Consider the following 16601-nt stretch of genomic DNA (forward strand, 5'->3'; position numbering starts at 1 on the left):
GTCCTTACTCATCATTATTATCATTTGCACTGATGTCTTTAAACTTGAGCATTATTCAGAGGTACTAATCATTTTACTGGGACTCGCAGTATTACTTTGGTGCCAGTGTCCTTTGACCCTAACATTATCATTTTCCAGTGGAATGTAACTTTGCACTGTGAAGTATGACTATTTTTACTAGGTGTAGACTGCTGCAGTCTTTAAAGAAGCATTTCTTAATATTTTTCAGTTTAACTATACTTATTTACAGATAAAAATTAAAAGTTAAATGTCTTGCTGACAAAATGAGAGGAATGACAAAAACAGCATTAAGGGTTTTGGCATAGACTTTCCATAATCCAAGAGAAAACATGGCTTACAACCGTCCCTCTAGACATCAGGGATATCCATCTGTACTGTGTCTTTCAGAGTCACAATTCAGCTTGCCTTGTGATTCCAGGGAGACCCCTTCTGGCTTCCTGTTTTCAGTATGAGGTCAAGATATCTGAGTAGTGGGCCTGAAATATTTATTAATCTCTTTGTTTATCAGGAAAGTCTGACTGGGATAAAACCCTTTTTCAGTGGAGGCCCGCGGAGAAAAGCTTCACATTTCAGTTTTGACATATAAGTAGAGTACAGTTACATGATATCAGAAGGAATTCAAACTATAGCTAAGTGTGCATACATAAATGCTACTTCCTGTTTGCCTGCCTTTCTGCTCACCTTAGCCTTTAAGGCTCAGTGCTGTCTAGGCATATCAGCTTCAGCTCTACCACATGTTCCACCCCATCTCAGAGCCAGCAGATGGTCTGCGTGCCCAAGACATCCCATCCACATTAAGGTGGCTACATTACCTGCATTACAGACAGACTGATTGATTCTAAAGTTTAAGAGATGGAAGGTCAGTGTTTGAAGAGACAATTTAGATACACTGTTAAAAAGACACTTAGGAGGGACACGATCTGCAACTGGTACAAATTCTGTTTCTAGCAAGTAATATTTTTTTCATTGTTCCTCACTGGACTCGACTGAGACTCCACTTCCTTCACCCATTTAGCCAATCTTTTCCCTCAGGGGCAAGAGCCAAACATCTCTTTTCTAGGAAGAGTCCTGCGATCCATGTTTTTCATGCTCAAGGTGCCTTATTAGCCCATTCATTACCTCTGTGGCAAGAGTGGGATGGTAGGGAGCAGGCCAGCTTACTAATCCATTGAGGCAGCCTGCCCTTTCCTTTCAGTTGAACATCCCTGTCTCCCTAGTGGCTGTTCAATGAGCTATGCTTCTGTGCTGTTGACTGTAAACAATGGGCCTCCACTCACTCTCTTGGTTTTCATGTCTGCACACAGGCAATGCTTACTCCCAGGCAGAAACTCCATGAGTTCAATACCTAGTGCTCTTACTGGATGTCACTTAAGTTATGAACCAGGGCTGCTTCTCTGAATGGACAAGCAGGCAGCTCCTCTCACTCTCATCCTCCCCTGCCAGCTGTTGTGGGAACCAGATTTGCTAATTGAATATAGGCTACCTGCAGTGTAGTGAAGGCTTTATCCCTTTGTGCCGTGGAGCTTGCCACATCCTGCTCACAACCAGCTGTCTCTACTCACTCCCATTATACTGGACCTCCTGATGTCCCAGAAGATTTCATAGGAAAAGGATTCTACTCCAGGATCTTTGTAGTGTCAAGAAAAGGACAGTGGAGACCCGTCCTAGACCTTTATCTTCTAAATACCTTCTTGAAAATAGCAAATGGCAACAATATCTTGCCTATCGTTCTTCCTCAGGCCTTTCTGTTGTCACTAGATCTGAAGGATACCTATTCGCATATACCCATTAGTCCTACATGCAGGAAATTCCTCAGGTTTTTCTCAGGTTGGTCGCCTTTTCAGTTTACTGCTCTGCATTCTGGTCTTTCCACAGCACCAAAGGTGTTCACAAGTGTCTGGCTCCAGTGGTGGTATTCTGCCACACTCAGGGAATTTTCCCTATCTGGATAACCTGTTGCTCCAACCTCTCTCTCCAGGAGTCCTTCGTCAGCATCTAGATTTTACTCTCCAACTACTGCCACGTCTGGGTTTCACAATCAACTACAAAAAGTCCCACATGATTCCTACACAGGACCTGGATTTCCTGGGTTGCAGACCAGACACAAAGAAAATGCATGCTTTCCTCCCTCAGGCGAAAGTTCATAGTCTGCACAGTTTCTTCCTTGATCTCTCCTCTACAGCACACTGCTCCACAAGGGAGTTAAGAATTTTGGGTTTTACGATGGCCACCATTCCTGTGCTTCCCCTAGCATGACTTCGCATTAGGAAAATCCAATGGTATCTGAAATCTGTATGGTCCTAACACTCCCACACCTTGGACACTCTGAACCCCTCCTCCCTTCACTTCACACCCCCTCCTCCGCTTCAAGAAGTTCATACAGATGGCTTGGGGGGCATGGACAAGATCACCCCAGGTACAGGGCAGATGGCATCCACAGTTCCTGAAAGAACATATCAGTCTGAAGGAAATGAAGGCACTTCTGCAAGCACTGCAGACGTTATCCCACCTATGGAAACCTGAACCACTCCTTGTGTACATGGATAACACCACAGTTGTGGTACTTAAACAGGGAGGCACCTGATCTTACCAACTGTGCAGGTTAGCACAGAAAACATGGAACTTAGCTAGATGGACATCACCTTCATAACCACATACATTCCGTCACAGAACAATGTGCTGGCAGACTCCCTAAGCTGCTCATTGAAGGACTCCCATGAATGGACCCTAAACGGACAGGTTTTCCTGACAATCACTTTCCAGTGGTACAAACCTCAGACAGGCATCTTTGCATCACCAACCAGCCATCGACACCCCCGGTTTTGCACTGGGAAACCTTGTACCTCAGCTTGGATGGCAGATGTCTTCTCATTCCAGTGGACAGGGAAGTTCCTCTGCGCCTTCCCTTCCACTACCTCTGCTTCCAAAAATTCTTCTAAAAGCAAAAAAGGAACACCCAAGCACCTTCTAATGACCCTCTTTTGGCTGAGACAGCATTGGTTTACCCTGCTTTTTCAGGTGACAAAAGGAAATTACAGGAAAATACCTTTGCAACGAGACCTGATCATTCATCATAAAGAAGACCGTAAAGCCACACAAACCAGAAACCTCAAAAACAACTTGACGAAGGACTGTTACTAAAATATCATGTACTGATGTTTGAATGAATGAAAGCACTAACTTTTAACTTTTAATGCTTAAGAATAAATATTCAGTACATGATGGTGTAGTAGCAGAGTCCTTCGTCAAACTGCTTTTGTGGTTTCATTCATGATCATTCAACAAAAGGATCACTTCTCCACCCAGTATTTCCTCACTCAGCTTGACTTTGTGTATGACTGGATCTTAATCTCTGACACCTCTTCTCTGAGGAGGAGGTTCAAGTAATGCAGAAAGGCAGGAGACCCACTGCTAGAAAGCTAAATGGAAAAGGTTTTCTTATTGGTGCAGCAAACACAGTCAGGACCTATTCTTATCACAGGTCCCTGTTGTCCTGAAATGTCTTTGTGAAATACTGCATTCCAGCCTGGCTTACTGTTCTATAAAAGCTCAGTTGTCTACAATCAGTGCCTGCCTGCCCCTCCACCCCCCATTTATGACTAGAGTGGAAGTTAACCTTTTCCTGAGGGGAGTTCTGCATCTTAACCCGCCAAGTAAACCTATTTTCACCTTGGGATCTTGATTTTGTGTTGGAATAACTTGCATTGCTGCCTACTGAACCAGGCTTTTCAGCCTCTTCTGCCTCTTTAAAATTCTGCACATGGAAAATGATTCTGCTAGGAGATTTTTGAATTACACGTTCGTTATCTTGGCCTTTCCATCTTTTTTTATTTTACACAAGGATTGGGTGACTCTCCACTAACCCATCCTTCATGTCTAAGGTAGTGATTAAACTGTCCCTCAGTCAAGCTAGTCACCTGCCTACTTTATTTCCCAATCTCCATAAGAAGGATTGAAATAATCTTACATTCACTGGATATTAACAGAGAACTGAGATTTTATTTGCACAAAACTTTCAGGAAGACTGACCAGCTGTTTGCATCTTTTATAAGCCCTAAGTTGGGTCAGCCAGTCTCCAAACAAACTATTGCAATTTGGATCTCTAAAGCCATCTCCTTCTGCTAGTTGCACTATAGCAAGTCCCCTGTCTTCCTGCCCAAATGATCATTCAGTTAGGGCAGTGGCTTCCTCGGGGGCTTTTCACAAGGGAGTATATGCCACTTCCACTTTGAAAGCTGCTGCTTGGTCCTCTGTACACACCTTCACCATACACTACAAAATTGATGCCTTCTCCAGGTCTCGGGCAGCCTTTGTTAGGTCTGTCCTGTCTGGACTGCTAGACAGCTCATCTACTTAGTCGCCAACCACCCTTTACTCTAACTCCTTCAGCTCTGGGAATCACCCATATGTCAGAAGTGTTGCAACAGTGATTTTAGTCTGGACATTGTACAGTTGTATAAGAACTTAGCATAACAGTAGATGTCCTATTGATCAGTGTTGCAGTATCCCTTCCCACCCTCCACCTCTTCTCTGATTTACTTCCGCCTTCTTCTTCTCCACCATCTGCTTAAACTTCTACACTGCTACATGGAAACGGAGGGAGTTTACTTATCTGTTTGAGCTACACCCTTCCTAGCTGACTGATCTTCCTGTCTCTGTAGTCTTCAGGCCACTGCCTTGGAGATCGTCTGAGGTGTACACTTGTATGTTTGTCTGTATATCCCAACACTTATGAGCTGAAGTCATGCATCAAAAGTACTACTTCTGGAAGGTAAAGCTTTGGTACCTCGGCTGGATGTCAGTGGTGCCAACCCAAATGTCAGGAATACTGCAACAGTGATCAGTAGGACACCTACTGTTATGGTAAGTTATTACGCAACTATACTATCTTTGTTTCTTTTCCCTGTACTTTCTCCTTATGTTCTCTTACTTTTAGGCATTATAATTCTTGTCCTGTCCTGCATCTCTGAAAAATGCCATTGCATACTTAAGATGTTTTCCTTCTCCCAGTTTTTGCTGTATCTAGCAAGCTTTTGGGATGTCTGCCATACAGTAGTTCAGATGACATGAATCTATTTGAGAGTTTTGATAATTTAACAGCAAAAGAAGGTATAGGACCTATTGGTTCCATTTTACCCATCCATTTCTCTAACCATGTATAACATGTATTTTAAAAGTTTTATTAAAGTGCTGAACTAACCCATCTGTTTGCAGATGGTATACATCTGTCCTTAACAGTTCTGTTTTAAAAAAATTGGCAAAAGTTCATACACTTCTCTGGAAAAGAATGGGTGCCTTGCTGAGTGACTACTTCTAGTGGTAGTCCTTCCCTAGAAGAAGGCAGCACTGTTCGTATGTATAGCCTTTGCATTTATTCTTCGTAGAGAGATTGCCTAGAATATCTAGTGCTTTGTGTTCACGTGAGACGTCCATGATGAGTAAGAGTATTAAAGTGTACTTGTACCTAGGGTTAGGTGCTGTCCTTTAACATTATGGGCAAGTTGCACAAATATTCTCCATGTCCATCGTAATGAAAGACCCATAAAATCTAGCTAAAATTATAGTTTTGTCACCCATTCATAAACAAACCACCCAACATAAAATGAAGAGCATGTCTCACAAAAAGTGAGGCTGTACAGATTTTTGCCTCAAATATTTGGTCAGTTTTTCAGAAAATTGTGTTTTTTCTGGCAAGGTAATGGCAAATCACTAAAGACTGAAGTTAGAAAATAATGACAGACATTTGAATTTTTAAGACTTTATACCCTTCAGAAAATGCATGCTAATGCAAAACCTGTTATTCTGTCAACTTTCTAAGTTTGTAAGAGCAATATTTAAAAAACTGTCCTTATTTTTGGGCCTTTGTTCCACTTTTATTTATGGCTGTGTCCAGATTTCTTGCTGTAAGAGGTTGAGAGGTATGCAATATCAAGTTGTCCATTCCTTCGTTATTACTCATTAACTTGCGTTCATAGGTGCTGACACTATCAATAACCAGTAAGTGCTAGATCAACATAATTTCTGTAAATTAGCATATTTTACTTATGGACCCCTCTATATCTGAGATAGTTAGGGGTGGCCTACTCTTTATTACAAGAATAAGAAGAACCTGAGAAGGCTGCTTTGTTACCTGAAAAGACACCAAAGCAGGCATTTTGGTTTAGTTATGCATAGATGCGGAAATTGTAAATTTTCCGATTGTATTGATGGAACTTTTTTCATGCTCATATGGAGCAAAAGTTTAATTTTTCTGCTTCAGCTGACTTCAGTACCATCAGTGTGGTGTACCTCACTTTTTGTGAGGTATGCTCTTCATTTTATATTGGCAAAACAAAAACCGCAAGTTGAAAAAAAGGGTCAGAGACCATCTTTATTGTATACGTAAGGGGAACATGGTTAATCCCCTAGCAAAAACATGTCAATACATTTGGAGCTAACCACACTTTTAGGTTTATAGCTATAGATGTAGTGAAGACTGACATTAGAATGGGTGATGTAGAAAATGAGACTGAGTTAAGGGAAATTAGAGGGGTAATCTCACTGCAATCTTACAAGGGCCATGGATTAAAATAACATATCCCTTTATGCCTTGTTTTAAAATCTAGGCTAGGGGGTTGAGGAAAAAATAATTTCTCCACATTTATATATTTTTATATTTTTTTCTTTTATATATTTCTTAATTGTATGTGTTTTGTTTCATGCTTCATAGAAATCAAGTGCCTGTATCTTTAAATATGTGATTCCTATGCCTGGTTAGTTGTATAATAGGTAGTGATGTAATTCTATTTTAATGTGGATGTTGTATGTTCTCACTTTTAATCTGAAGAAGCTATTTCATATAGCGAAAGTGCTTACCAGTTTTACTATTAAATACGTTCATTTTTACTTGGTGGTTCTACTCTGTCATGTTTCTGTGTGTCTGTGTGTGTGTGTGTGTGTGTGTGTGTGTGTGTGTGTGTGTGTGTGTGTGTGTGTGTGTGTGTGTGTGTGTGTGCGCGCGCGCGCATTTTTACCATTTATCTTGGATTTATTTCACACCACATAGTTAATTCTTTGGGCCTTCTTTGCTTGTTTTGCTGTTTCTTGTCTAAAAGAGTGGTGAACTGTTAGGCAGACAGAATTACATGTCTCAGCAGTTTGTTTCCTAGATCATTGCTTTTTATCTTTAAGACCTTGCTCAATTAAGACTGCTGCAAGATCAAACACCTCCTTTTACCCACTACTCGCAGGGCTATTGTTAAAAATATTTAATGCCCAAACTCAAATATTTGAAGTAGAGGGATTGCCGACATAGCAGTGCAGCATAAAGGGGGCTCTGCTTTCGTGAGTGTATCATCAGATGAGACATTAAACCAAGGTCTCATGTCCCCAAATTGTGGGTAGCTCAGGTGGATGTAAAAGATCCCACTGTACCTATTGAAAAGAGTAGAAGTTCCCTGATGCCCTGGCCTAATTTTCCTTAGTAGTATAAATACCATCTTGGGCCCCCCTTTGAAAAGAGGCAACTACCCTCGTGGGACTTTCCCTGTCAACAAAGGATTAGCAAAATAAAATATGTCTGCCTTTTTCTGATTATGCATTTAGCCCTCAGTACTCTCAGAATATAGCCAGCTGAGGATAAAAGCTGCAGATTCATTCTGTTAGCAGATGCACCGTAGCAATTTGCTTAAAAAATTCCAAATGTTTTTCAGTACCTCATAGACCTGCCTTCCTTCAGAGTACTCTAAATTACACGGTGAAACTATCTTTACAATACAACTCTTATGTACTCAAAATTACACAGGACAACAATATCTGTCTAATATGCCCACCATTTAAAACTACCTTAGGTGAGAGAGCTTTTAGCCTATCTGTATAGGATAGGTGTTTGAGACCCTGGATTTTCCTCATCAGGAGCCTCTGTGGTCTCTCCAACTGCTGCATGTGCTTGGCAAGGTACATGCCAAAGGGGGCATTCTACTCGATAAAGGGTCTGATACGGGAGAAGTACAGGGATGTTACAACCTCCTTGTTCCTGGATGAAATACCCTTATTTATGAGGTGAGCCATGTAGAAAGCCTTCCATACAATGGAGGCAATGTGGTGGTCAAAAGTCAGGTTGTTATCAACCTGGGTGCCCAAGTCCTTCATGACTGATTGCATGCTTAGTATGTTGTTATTAATGTAATAATTTAGTGGGGATGACATTTTCCCCAAAGGGGATAATGATGCATTTCTTGGCATTCAATTTGAGGCCATGCTTCTTGCACCAGTCATTAGTTTGGGTAACGCCCTCTTGGAGGACCTTTACAAACAATGCAACCAACAAGTAAGCAACAAGCTGGATACAGACTTAAAAGTTTATTGTTTAAGCGCTTTCATCAGAATGTTCTAGAGATGAGGGCGGTGCTCCTGGCGTTGCAAGCACTTCACGACCTTCTGCCTCTTGGGACGATTGCAATACAATCAGACAACATGTCGGTAGTATGGTATGTCAACAAACAAGGCGGAACCAGATCATACCCACTCTGTCAAGAGGCCATTCGAGTTTAGAAATGGGCGATATCTGCCCAGCATTTTCTAGTGGCAATGCACATCCCAGGGACAACCAAAGTGATAGCCGACAAACACAGCCGGGCAATTTTGATGCCTCACCAGTGGTCTCTGAAACAGGAAATGGCGGAGCAGATTTTCCACAGATGGGAACAGCCTTACTGCGATCTCTTTGCCAGCCCAATCAGTGCCAAATGCAGCAGTTATTTCTCCCTCATCCCCCCTCTGGGGGAATCACCGAGAGGCACACTTGTTCACGATTGGCCTCTGGGTCTCCTTTATGCTTTCCCTCCCTTTCCTCTCATATCCAAGGTTATTCAGAAAGTGAAACAGCTGGGAAGCAAACTGATCCTCATTGCTCCTTACTGGCCTCGTCAGGTTTGGTTCCCCTTACTCAGGCCTCTTCTCCTAGCCGATCCTTGGATTCTGGATCCAGTGCCATATCTCTTGACGTACATGTCAGGTTCGCTTCATCCCACATTACACACCCTCAATTTGACAGCTTGGCTGCTCCAGTTCCATCCCTAGTCATGCTTCACGACTTCTCACCCTCTGTGACTCGTATCCTAACATCATCTCATAAACCCTCCTCTAGGAAATCATATTCCAGTAAATGGAGGAGATCCTCTATCTGGGCTGAGAAAAAGAATGTTGACCCTTATACCGCTTCCATTCCGGTGGTTTTGGAATTTCTGTCTGAAGTTTTCCACCAGGGATCTGCGGCTGCCACAATCAGGGTTCAATTGGCAGCAATTTCTAATTTTCATCTAGGCATACAAAATTCTAATCTGATGTCATATAGGCTGTGCAAAACCTTCCTCAAAGGTGCCACTTTAAGACCCCAACTTCAGGAACCGGTTGCTTCATGGGACTTGAATTTTGTGCTATCCAAATTAACGTCTCCGCCCTTTGAGCCTTCTCATTAATCGCCTTTGAAATTTCTGTCTTGGAAAACCTTGTTTCTGGTGGCAATCACATCTGCTAGACGGGTGTCAGAGTTGCAAGCACTGTCTGTAAACCCCCCCTTATCTGATATTTCACAAAGACAGAGTATCTCTTTGTACTAATCCATCCTTTGCCCCCAAGGTCTGTTCCCATAGCACTTTGAACCAATGCATAGAACGTCCGTTTTCTTCCCAACAGAGCAGAATACATATTTCATCAGTTGGATGTTCATAGACAATTATGTTTTTATTTGCACCGGACTAAGGAATTCAGGAAGTCAAATCAGTTATGTACTTCCTTCTCCGAATCCAGATCAGGTCTACCAGTTTCCAAAATGACCGCCTCAAATTGGATCTCTAATTGTATAGCTTACATTTACGCTTCTGATGGTAAGCCTTTACCTTTCAAAATTAAGGCTCATTCTACTAAGATCTCAGTTTACCTCTGCAGCCTTTCAAGCCAGGGTCCCACTTGATAATATCTGTGCAGCAGCAACTTGGGATACCGCTCACACATGTATTACTCATTACAAATTGGATTTAACCTTCAGGGGTAGAGCATCCTTTGGTTCCACGGTACTCAGGAGTATTTTTCCTTGAGCCACTCAAGAATAAGCTGCTGGGGAAGCTGTCCCATGAGTAAGAATGAAGGCGGGATAGGACTACAGAAGATATAAAAGTTATGTACTCGCCATAATGTTCCATGTTTGTAGTCCATCTCGCCCTTCATTCTTACGAACCCACCCTCCTACCCCCATCATGGAAGTATCTGGAGACAGAAAAATATTGTTGTTATTATTCACTGGAAACCATTTATTATTGGCTTCTTTCTGTATGTTTATTATTTCTCTTAGTTAGCAGCAAACAAGATCTGGGGATTGTACTGGTGCTCCATGGGATACCTACCTATCCACAAGCCAACTAGAAGACTTCGAGCTTGTAAATAGGCCGAGTCGGAGCCGAGGATCCGCTCCGAACCCATGAGTAAGAATGAAGGGGTAAGATGGACTACAAACATGGAATGTTATGGTGAGTACATAACTTCTTTTTTTCTGCTGCTGGGTAAGGCCACTGCTATCTAATTTAATTGTGCCAACATAAAGTCAAGAAGTTCACGGTTCATAACATTTTCATTAATATTTTGGTATTGTAAAGTAGGCGTTTGCAGAAGGCAAGCTACAAGGCATGTATGTATTTGACTTTTCATGGTGGGTACAGTTTTAAGAGGACAATAATGAACTGAGAAAGTTTTAAAAAGAAAGTATCTGATTGTTTCCAAGAAATCACCCACCCCACCCCCACCCCAGTTGATCTAGTATCGCAGAGTTGCATGCACTTCATTCACTGGACATTCAGTGACAGAAATAGTTCAGTGCTGTTCGAAAGCACATTGTGTACTGCAACATCATTTCATCACAAGAAATGATGCTAGGAAAATTTGAAATTCTTCTGCATGTTCCTATCCAGATGATGAAACGAGTTATTTTTCACATGGTAATATTTTTAAGGACCCTTTTTATTAATTTTGAATCTTAGTTTTTCATGCAGCACTGGAGAGATGAAATTGTTTTTCAGGAAGATTTTCTTGCAATGCTTCACATCTTGAAAGGAAATCCTGTCTCTGTTATGTGAATACAGCTGCTGTCTTAATAATGCTGAAAGATGGATTCACTGTTGCTCTACCGTTGGGTCTAGAAAATTAGGTACATTTTACATGGAGAGGAATACAGTAAACTTTGTTGGGTTTTATTTGAAGATGTGAACAGTATTTCATGGAGTAAAATACCACATAATTAATATACTATGGAGTAGTTTACTGTTTTGACAGCAGTAAAATTTAAAGTTTCTTCGTACTGACTACATATTCAAGATCATCTTTGAACTCACAAAAAGTTCTCCAGCTGAAGCATCTCTGTGAACTGGCGAAAGGATGTTTGTTTTAGGAGACTAAAGCTAGAAGTCAAAAGACTGCATTAGTTTTTCAGTCCGACAGCAGCATACTTAGCTTACATAATAAAGACATATCGAGTCAAAGTTTAAGATGTTAAATTCCTGGTGTACCCGTACTTTTGCTTACAAATCTCTGAAAGTTGTCCTGCTAATTCTTAGTGCAATAAGCAAAGGCATACCAGTAGTTTACAAACTTTACGGGTCTTCGAGTACTGATTAGTTTAATTTCTTTGGACGATGACCCTCCACAATTTAAGTTTAATTCATGTGCTCAGTTATGTGAAAGACTGTTCTGCAATTTGAGCCATATATACGGTCTGTAAAGTGTACTTGCTGAAAATGTGGAACTTGAGTGGCAAAAAGCATTATCTGCCAAATGATGAACTATGGTAGCTGGAGTATATTCGTTTTTCCTAACTGTCATTTCCAGTAGAAGAAAATAATGATCGCTACTCATCTTTGACCAACATAGTGCAGCATTGTAAGCAAAGCAAGAGATTAACATTAGAATGATTAATCTCAGAAGTATTTACACAAAATCAATGAAATTCAGTTCATTAAGTTAAAATGAAAACAATTTGTTCTCATAACTAAGGGGAACCCTTTGGAGTTGGTGACTATTTTTGATGCTGAAAAACAACTGAGGGATACACATTTCAATGATTCTGTACTATTTTACAATACTGTAATACATAATAATTATAAACTTGTAACATCAAGCTTTAAATCAACCAAGGATGCATCTGTTTATTGAGACAACCGATGCTGTGCTGGAGGTGCTTCCGTATTTCTCAGAAAATAATGTTCTCTCACAGAAAGAAAAAATGTACATCATGTAAGTGCTTATTTATTTATTTTACATTTGTTTACTGGTTATGTGCTGTGGTCCAAAAACAATTTTCAGGTAGAACTTGAGCCTAATAGAAATGATAAAGTATACAATGAAATACCTTTGGAAACTAGAATCAGTACAGCTGACAGTGGAAAAAATTAAGGACTTTAAAGGTAGTAAAATTCAAATTGCTAAACCATCTAACATTAAAAAATATCAACTTTATACTCTCTTGATCATACACTGTTTTATATGTATTGTTAGCATCAGGAGTGTAATAGAGAGAATTTAACTATTTCTATTTTTTCAGTAGTCCAATCACCTAGAAAAATGTTTATAAATTTACCACTTAGACTTAATTTTGTCCCTGTCATGTAATTATCCTGCTTAGTTCTAATCTACTTCCATTTGGCCTGTTTTTGTATTCATCTTTGGCAGCCCCCCCCCCCCTCCATTTCCTTTTTCTTTTCCTGGTATGTCTCTACTAAACAAGTTTCTAAGAATATTACTAAACTGCTAAAATATGGACCTAACTGAGTGACATAACCTACCTTGTCTTTGGGAACTTAGAAAAGCTGAATATTTATGATTACAACAATGAAATTGTCAGCCATTAACAACGGACACTCGGAGAAATACCCAAAGTTCCAGTAACTGATTTATTGGTTGACTAAATATTATGTTGCTCTGGTGATGGAGTTTGGCATCTTTGTTTCAATGACAAACAGTTGTATGCATGCATCCTTTCATAAGTCTTTGTGCATGTCTTGTGTGGCATGTGTTTCTAGTGACATTATGTATATTAGTAATGTGTGTTTGCAGGGTGGTTCCTTGAGTGGTGGTTTTGTGATCCCTAAAGGGAAACTAAGCCTGAAAGAACTTCTGACAGAGGGGAGTTGGGGCTGCTTGTTTAAGGGGTTGACTTGCTAATGGGTCACTTGTTACAAGCTGCTTGTGCTTGCTGTTTTAGAAGTGGGTGGATGTCTTGTGATCATAACTTCTTCTTATAAAGTTGCATAGATGCATCCTTCCACCTGCCAGAGGGATTGTAGCAAAATGCCACAAGCTCAGTAACTGTCTCTTAGTATTTCTGTTTACTGGACATGAGTCACATGGGGATGGTTTCTTTGATATGACATTTATTTCAAGAGGTCTGTACAAACATTTAAAAAAAAACTAACACACAGTTATATTTGTTAGTGTGTCAGACTCTGGTGTTAGGGAATTTTGATTAAAAACAAAATAGAAAATTCATATCAAATGCTTATTTCATGAGGCTTCAAACATAACTACTTTTGCCTGTGGCCAGGCACATCATTTTGCAGCCTTTTAATATGATTTAAGTTTCATGATGAATGCCAAGGAAATAGAGGCCTACCATCATTCATTCATTCTTTCTTTCTTTGTTTTAATATCACAGTTGGAGTTATCTTTTTATATCTGGATTTAGTATTTCAAGCTGCCTCTTGAATCAGTCATCCATAAAGAAAAGATTATTGTGGACTACTTTCCTTGGTAACACTCTTTTTGTTGAACATGATAGGGAACCAGGTTCTGGTGCTTAATCCACATAGCTTTATGGAACATAGAATCTTAACATTGTTAGCTTTATGTAATACTGTTCCTGCTGCATCACTGTTGCACTCTAGCGGTTAGTTCTTTTCAGTCCCATTATCTGAAAGCAGTCCAATTAATTAAATTGTTCATCCTTGTGTAGCTGCTTAACATTTTCTCCTTATAATTGGCACTACATTCATAACACATGACTGCTGGCACTTTGTATTGCTTTTTGGTGGACACAACTAGCAGTGATGCACATCCTTTGTGAAGGAAGAGTAGTTTTGTTTGTCTGTCTCTCTTGCAGTTCTCTTTTCTGTAAATTTATGCCTTTGTACAACTTGAAGTTTCCAGAAGAACACAGTAAAACAGTACCCCTACCCAAAGAAAAATAGCTCAAGTCAGACAGAACAATTAACTGCAACACTGGTGTTGGCTTGTGCCCTCAACCGTATATTTTTATTCTTCCTCTTCCTGATTTACTTTACTATAATTTTTACAGACAATCATGTTAACTTTTTGGTATTTGAATGGTTGTTCTCTACCTTTTGACTTCGCGGTCATCCCTGAGCATTTCTGCTGGATACTTTAGAAGTGTAAAATTTGCCTTCCTTTAGAATGTATAAGCTCTTGTTAGGCAAGTATGTAGTTCTCAAATGCCACCCTATTCAAATTAGAATGAATTCAGCTTTGTATTTTAGGGGTAATTTATCATGCTATTTGTGATTCTGTGGCTTTGTTTTAAGCTGAGTAGTCCCCATTATATTTTTGATTATTGACGGACATGGCAGTTGCCATTTATACCTGCTAATCTTTACCAGGTTTGAGTTAGCATCACCTAAACAGCTGTTGCACCCTGTCACTTAACAATATCTTAGTTGTTTCAACAGCTTTTGTACCCACACATACAATGCTCTTTACTAATTAGTGTAGTGGGAGGTCTGCAGGTGTGCTACCATGTCTCTGAAGTAAACTAGTTTCATTTTATACTATTTATTTATTTATTCATCAAGTAGGGAGGCTAATCTGAGCCTAACTCATTTGAGGTCAGAATATATTTTTCACCTTTTCTGGAGCATACTTTTATTGCATGATCTTCTCAGATTCATGGGAAGGAATTCCTACTATTGGTCACTTGGTAGTTTATCGACACACAGAACATTGAATGTGGAATTTCACCTATGACCTGTCAAGGGGGAAGAGTATGTGTTGCATTTTCCTCACTTTTCACTCTTCTCCAACAGAATTTATGTGATCTTGGAGTTGGTATATGTAGTTCAGAGGTTTGAATACTTGCCCCCTGTGGTACAGGGGGCAAGCCCCCCACCCATAAAAAATTATAGTGTTTTGTGATAGGAGTGTGTCAGCGGCCCAGGGTTTTAGATAGTTGTTTGAATGATAGCATGTTGATTAAATGAGACGTTATTCATCTGAAACCTCATTTAGCTTTATTGTCCCTGCTTCCACTGTCATCTTCAAATATAATTTATTGTGTTTAGTCGGGTAAGTCCAATTAGTTGCACTATGAACACTAAGCAAGTAAAGTGCTTGTTGTAGTCTTTCTGATGAACAGCCCATTGCTAGTAATGTGTGATATTTGCCCCTGCAATCTGACATGATTTACCCACTGTGGAGTGATTTTGTTCTTATTTTTCCCTTATTCTGATTAAATTTGTTGATACTTTAACACATAGAGGTACTTCATAAGCTGATGACTGAAATGTGCACTAAGTATCTTTATCAGTCATATGGCATCTTTACTATTCTGCACAGTAATAGGCAGTAGCTCCTGTTTGTGGTTCTGTGCTGTGATTGTGAATGTTCATGAGATGAACTGTTCTGCACGACTTATTGCTTTCATAAGTAAACCATCTTGTACAGGTACTTGTGCATGTCGGCTTACTGAATTTCAGTAGTGCAGTTAAAATTGACAGAGGCTCATTACAAACTTAAGGTATTGCAGGGAAAATTCCAGTCCTTCCTTCATTCCTATTCATAACTCCCTAGTGTCAAACAGTATAACCCCCTGTAGTATGTTCCAACCCCTTCTGGTTGTGTCAGCCTATAGGTATTGTTGTCCATGGTGATTAGGTATGTTGCCTCACATATACACCAATGTTTTATAGAAAACATTTAGTTCCTCTCAGACACAGCTACCCTGCACTCAACACACTGTTACCCAGTGCTAAATATAGTTATTGTCTGTTGCGTCATGAAAAACGTACATCAAGCTTTATCAGTCTCATTTGCCATTTCTACCTGCTAATCTGTGCTAGGTTTTCGATGGCACCTCCTAAGTAGTTGTTGCACTGTGTCACTTAATATCTTCATTGATTCAGCTTCATTTGTATCCTGTCATAGAATGCTGTGGGAGTTAACTCAGTTGCATCTTAAAGTGGTTGTTTGTTCACCAAGTAAGCTGGCTAGTCAGAAGACAACTTTCAGTCATGACTTCATCCACAAGATGCAAAATAAAACTTACACTTCAAGCACAGTGTTAAAACAAAAAACTGGCCAAGCAGTTTTTCAGATACAGTTTAGGAAGTGATTTGTAGTAAATCATAAAACTAAGTAACTATGAACAATATTAAATGGAAAAAGTCAACTACCAAGAAAATCAATTGTAATAATAAAAAAAGTTTTTTTTACAGGGGGCATCCCACCATCCCCATATCTAAATATACAAAGTCTAATATTGTGTAACCTTATAGATAAAGGGATGCTTCCTTCCATCTACAATTCTTTGGTTGGTTTTTGGTTTAAAG

General features: G+C 39.9%; 1 protein-coding gene across 2 annotated transcripts in view; it reads left to right on the plus strand.

The window, feature by feature from the left end:
* SSH1 (slingshot protein phosphatase 1) overlaps nt 1-16601 on the plus strand; it is a 1317746-nt gene that overhangs the window by 473128 nt on the left and 828017 nt on the right. Inside the window, exon 1 of one of the 2 annotated variants that reach the window (XM_044068395.1) lies at nt 10886-12282. The exons of the other annotated variant lie outside the window; for it this stretch is intronic. Coding sequence (XP_043924330.1) covers nt 12185-12282 — 98 coding nt within the window. The 5' untranslated portion in view covers nt 10886-12184. Of the gene's footprint in view, nt 1-10885; nt 12283-16601 lie in introns of those variants that run through there. 2 annotated transcript variants of the gene reach the window in all.

The sequence above is a fragment of the Protopterus annectens genome, chromosome 4.part0 (assembly GCF_019279795.1).
Source record: "Protopterus annectens isolate FY-2018-M chromosome 4.part0, PAN1.0, whole genome shotgun sequence".
Classification (NCBI taxonomy): Eukaryota; Metazoa; Chordata; order Ceratodontiformes; family Protopteridae; genus Protopterus; species Protopterus annectens.